A 4,961-nucleotide genomic window follows, 5' to 3' on the forward strand; every position below is an offset into this window, starting at 1 on the left:
GGGGCGGTGGGGGCGGCTCTGGAGAGGGTGCCGGGGGCGTCTGGCGGGGGCCCCGCTGCACCTGGGCGTAAGGGCTGCCGTCCAGGGGACCCCGCATGTGGGTCGGGGCGCCTGGGTGGGGAGGAGCAGGGGAGGCAGGGAGGGAAGAGGGGCGTCAGCTGAGGAGGGCGTGTGGGGACCCCAGCTGAGGGCCCAGGGGCCTCTGGGGGGATCTGCTTCCCTGTCCCCCCGACCCTCACCCCTCCCCTTCTCCCTAGCCACCCATCCGCCCCACACACCATCCACACTGTCTTCATGGTGCTGGTTGAAGTTCTCGTAGGAGTCCCAGCGCACGGCGGGCTCTGTGGTGTTGTAGTCCACGGAGACCGACGGGTCATTCCGCGGGGTACTGCCTGTGGAAAGGCCGCGTGGGTGTTGGCAAGCAGGGGAGATGCAGCCCTCAGCCCCCCGCCCAAATCCCTGTTCTTACCTTTGATCTTCTCGGGGCTGGAGGAGAAGACAAACTCCACTGAGGCTTGGAAGGGGAACCTCTCGTCTGTGGGCAGTGGGTCGTGAGGAGCCAGGCCCAGCCACACCAGCCCGTCTGCCCACCGGCCACCCGCCCACCCTCTCACCTGGGCTCCAGCCCAGGCCACCCGTCTCAGACTCACCAGTCCAGGCCTCATCCAGCTGGTCCTTGGGGAAGGCCAGCCGTGGCCCGTGGATGGTACACGTGTGGAACTGGACTCGGAACACGAGGGTCCGATCTGTGCCCCGGCCACCCTTGTGGTAGCATGTCACCTGGGGGAGGGCGAGAGCCCGGGGTCAGGCCCAGGCCCTCTTCTGGGCTTCCGCCCTGGGCACTGCCTGTCACTCTTGCCCTGCTCCAGCCTCAGGGAGACTTTCCCATTCACCCTCCAGTCAGTCTTGAGTTGGTGCCTCGCCAGGTGACTGCACAGCTGGCAGCTGGAGGGCACACCCCCTCCCACCCATCCCCAGGACTCTCGCCTCACCATGACGTCGCCTTTGAGGAGGAGGGCAGGCTCCAGGTTGATGCAAAGCTGCTGGGGGCCCGGGCCCGCAATGCGGCTGCGGGGAAGAGAGAAGGCAGAGCTGACCTGGAGGCCCCCGGAGGCCCGCCGTCCTACTCCCCACAGACCAGGGGCTCCCCTTCCAGGCCTCAGTGAGGAGGAAGCTGGGAGATCAGAGTCTGAACCTGACTGTCAACTGAGCCTCAGCCTCCCCATCCGTAACATGGATTCCATGGTGGTATCAGTGTTCAGGCGCAGTGGCTGGAACCAGAGGCCCAGGCATCTGGGGCGGCCAAAGAAGCAGGAATCCAGGGAGCAGGGGGTGGGGGAGGAGGCCTATGGCCACGAGACCCGGGGGAACCTGGGAACAGAGCACTCACTAGACTCCAGATGTGTAGACAAGCTGCATGGACTGGTAGATTTTGAGGAAAGGCTGGAAGCCTGGAGGGGCAGAAAAGATGCCTGAAGGGTGCTGGGTGGAGGGGCTGAGGCGGCCCTTCCCAGGGGTCCATCCCCCAGGTGGACTCACCCTGGCCGGGCTCGAAGGCGGGCAGCACGGGCACCAGCACGTAGTGCAGGAAGAGTGGGCTGCTGTTCATTCTGATGGAGCCCGACAGCAGCCCACTGAAATAGCTGATGTATCTGGTGAAGGATGTGTCAGGGGGACATGAGCCCCTACCCTGGAGGTCCCCAGGTGCCCTCTCCATGATGCCCGCGCCCCACCCGCCCTCAGAAGGCCTGCCCTTCTCCACTGCACGTCCCTCCAGCCTCCCGGCTCGCCTGACACGTCCTCCTGGCATCTCCCCTCAGTCCCTCTTGCTCCATCTCTGCCTCCCATTACAAGGGCAGGTCCTGACTGCCCTGCAGGCCCTCTTGAAGACAAGGCTCCGCTTTACTTTCTTCAGAGAACTTATCACCCACAATGGTCTTGTCTCTTGATTCCCAGGCTTACCACTTTCCAGCCCACTAGTCGTAGGCTCCTTGAGCTCAGCCCGTGGCACAGAGCCCAGCGCTCTCTTAAGCCACGCTGCCTGAGTCAGAGCATCCTGGCCTTGGTGGCCACAGAGGGAGGGAGGGAGCAGCTCTTTCGGCCCGCCCTTCCCCGCCCGGGCTACTCACCGGCGCTGGGAGGGCTGCAGTTCTGTGGACACCTTGTCCTCGCAGAATTTCCGCATGGTGAGAGTAGCCAGCGCCTGGTCTGCCCTAGGGAGAGCGAGACCGGTGTGGGGGATTAGGGGCCAGCATCCATCCTGGCCTCCCCTCCCTAAACCCCAGGGGAGGGAGGAGAGATGTGGTCCCGGAGCCTAGAGGAAGCCCGGAGTGGTGGTAAAGAGAACTAGACGTACTGCATGTAGCTATTTTATTAGTTACTGGGTCTCAGGCAATTGCTCCCTGAACTTCAGTTTTCTCAACTGTTAAACGGGGCAATGAGACCACGCCGTGGGCCGGGAGAGTGGCTCATGCCTGTAATCCCAGCACTTTGGGAGGACGAGGCAGGGAGGATCGCTTGAGACCAGGAGTTCAAGACCAGCCTGGACAGCATAACGAGACCTCATCTCTACCAAAGGAAAAAAAAAGAAAAAGGAAAAAGACCACGTTATGGGTTGGATGATGTCCCCAGAAAGGTATATGTACCTCAGAATGTGAGCTTATTTGGACATAGGGCCGTTGCAGACATAATTAGTTAAGATGAGATCATACTGAAGGAGAGTGGGCCCTTAATCCAATATGATTGGCGTCCTTATAAGAAGAGAGGAAGAGACACAGAGACACAGACACACAGGGAGAATGTCATGTGACGACGGAGGCAGAGATCGGAGTGGTGCAGCTGCGAGCCAAGGGACACCCAAGGCTTGCCAGTCACCACTGGAAGCTCAGAAGAGGCAGGGATGCATTCTACCCAGGGTCTCGGGGAGCAGGGCCCTGCTGACGCCTTGATTTGGGGCTTCTGGCCTCCAGAACTGTGAGGCAATAGGTTTCTGTTGTTTGAAGCCACCCAGGACACCAATACGAATCATCTGCTGGGACTGTGGTGAAGTATCAGTGATGACACAAAAGAGGTGAGAACGTCAAGTTTACGGGTCAAGGACTCTGAATGGAGAGCTGGGCTCCAGGGGGCACGGGATCTGGGGGCCAGCTGGAGACAGGGCCGTCGGGGAAGGCCGTTGGGCCCTGGGAGCCTCACCCTGCGGATATCTTGCTGTAGTGCATGTAGGCAGAAACGATGACCCCAAGCTTGCCCTTGCTGCCCTGAGAGGGAGAGACAGGGATGGAGGGGCTGTGGGGCCCCAGGCTGAGGGCGCCCAGCCCCGTGAACCCGAGGCCCCAACCCACCTTGCAGTACAGGACGACCACGTGCTGCGGGTCAGCACTGAGCCACGTCTCCATGACTTTGCAGATAGAGCACAGCTTGTCCAGGGGAGGGGCGTGCAGTTCAGGCCAGCCGAAGTCCTGGACCTGGGGGCGTGCAGGGGTGCAACAGGGGGTGGGGGCCGCAAACAAAGACACACATGTGGGGATGGAAAAGGGACAGGGCGTAGAGGTCTGGGATCAAGGTCAGTAGTCTGCTGCTTGTCCATGACAGCCTCAGTGTTTTCTTCACCTATACGGTGGGTTGATACCTGCTGCCTCACATTTTGGGGTGTCTCCAGTCATATGTCATACGGGAAAGTGCTTAATAAGAGGGAAGTGGGTGCCAATTGCTACTATTTTTTGTGTTTTTGAGTTGGAGTCTCATTCTGTCTCCCAAGTTGGAGTGCAGTGGTGTGATCGTGGCTCACCCCGGCCTCGACCTCCTGGGCTCGGGCAATCCTTCCGCCTCAGCCTCCCCAGTCACTGGGACTACAGTTGCGCACCACCATTCATGGCTGATTTTTTTTTTCTTTTTGGGTTGGAGTCTCACTTTGTCGCCCAGACCAGCCACCGCAGCCTCGACCTGCTGGGCTCCGGCGATCCTTCCGCCTCAGCCTTCCAAGTAGCTGGAACTACAGGCACGTGCCACCACGCCTGGCTAATTTTTTTGTTTTTTTTTTAATTTATTGTAGAGATGAGGTCTCGTCAAGTTGCCAGGCGGGTCTCGAACCCGTGGGCTCAGGCAATCCACTCACCTCGGCCTCCCAAAATGCTGGGATTACAGGCTGAGCCACCGAGCCTGGCCACGGCTAATTTTTTGATTTTTTGTTTTGTAGAGATGAGGTCTTGCTATGTTGCCTAGGCCTGCAATTGCCACTATTAATAATGAGGAGGCTGGGGACATCGAGGTGGGGTTGGAGGAGGCCAATTCCTTCCTACCTTGGGGTTCAGGCGGGTTAGGTCATGCCTCTTCTCTGAAAGGTTGAAGAGCTGAAATAAAGTGGGGTGCTTTAGACAAAAGTGACTTCAGGCAGGCAGCCGCAGCAGTGGTGGACCCTAAGTAAGAATCTTCCTTTAAGGCAGCAGTTCCCAGTCATTTTTTCTGAGCTGGAGTCTCACTCTGTCGCCCAGGCTGGAGTGCAGTGGCCGCTCCCAGCCACCGCCGCCTCGACCTGCTGGGCTCCGGCGATCCTACCGCCTCAGCGTTTCCAAGTAGCTGGAACTACAGGCGCGCGCTACCACGCCCGGCTAATTTTTGATTTATTGTAGAGATGAGGTCTCGCCGTCCCCAACCTTGTTGACATCGGGGACTGGTTTCGCGGAAGACAATTTTTTCACGGGGGGAGGAGTGGGGTGAGATCATCAGGCATTAGATTCTCACAAGGAGCGCGCAACCTAGATCCCTGGAATGTGCAATTCACAACAGGGCTCGCTCTTCCACGAGAATCTAATGTCCCCGCTGATCGGACCAATGCTGAGCTCCGCTTGTCTGCCGCTCACCTCCTGCTGTCCAGCCTGGTTCCTATCAGGCCACGGAGCGGTACCGGTCCGCGGCCCGCGGGTTGGGGACCCCTGCGGACCCCTGCCCCGAAGGCAGGA

General features: G+C 59.6%; 1 protein-coding gene across 1 annotated transcript in view; it reads right to left on the minus strand.

The window, feature by feature from the left end:
- The window catches only part of TNS2 (tensin 2), a 14,454-nt gene that overhangs the window by 5,028 nt on the left and 4,465 nt on the right, over positions 1-4,961 (minus strand). Inside the window, 11 exon segments of the mRNA XM_021717209.1 lie at positions 1-111; positions 279-392; positions 470-535; positions 651-780; positions 993-1,068; positions 1,391-1,451; positions 1,540-1,652; positions 2,130-2,213; positions 3,196-3,260; positions 3,345-3,467; positions 4,302-4,370. The exon segment at positions 1-111 is cut by the window's left edge and continues 20 nt beyond it. Of these exon segments, the coding sequence (XP_021572884.1) occupies positions 1-111; positions 279-392; positions 470-535; positions 651-780; positions 993-1,068; positions 1,391-1,451; positions 1,540-1,652; positions 2,130-2,213; positions 3,196-3,260; positions 3,345-3,467; positions 4,302-4,370 (1,012 nt within the window).

This window comes from Carlito syrichta, unplaced genomic scaffold (assembly GCF_000164805.1).
Source record: "Carlito syrichta isolate Samal-C Ts95f unplaced genomic scaffold, Tarsius_syrichta-2.0.1 Scaffold309471, whole genome shotgun sequence".
Classification (NCBI taxonomy): Eukaryota; Metazoa; Chordata; class Mammalia; order Primates; family Tarsiidae; genus Carlito; species Carlito syrichta.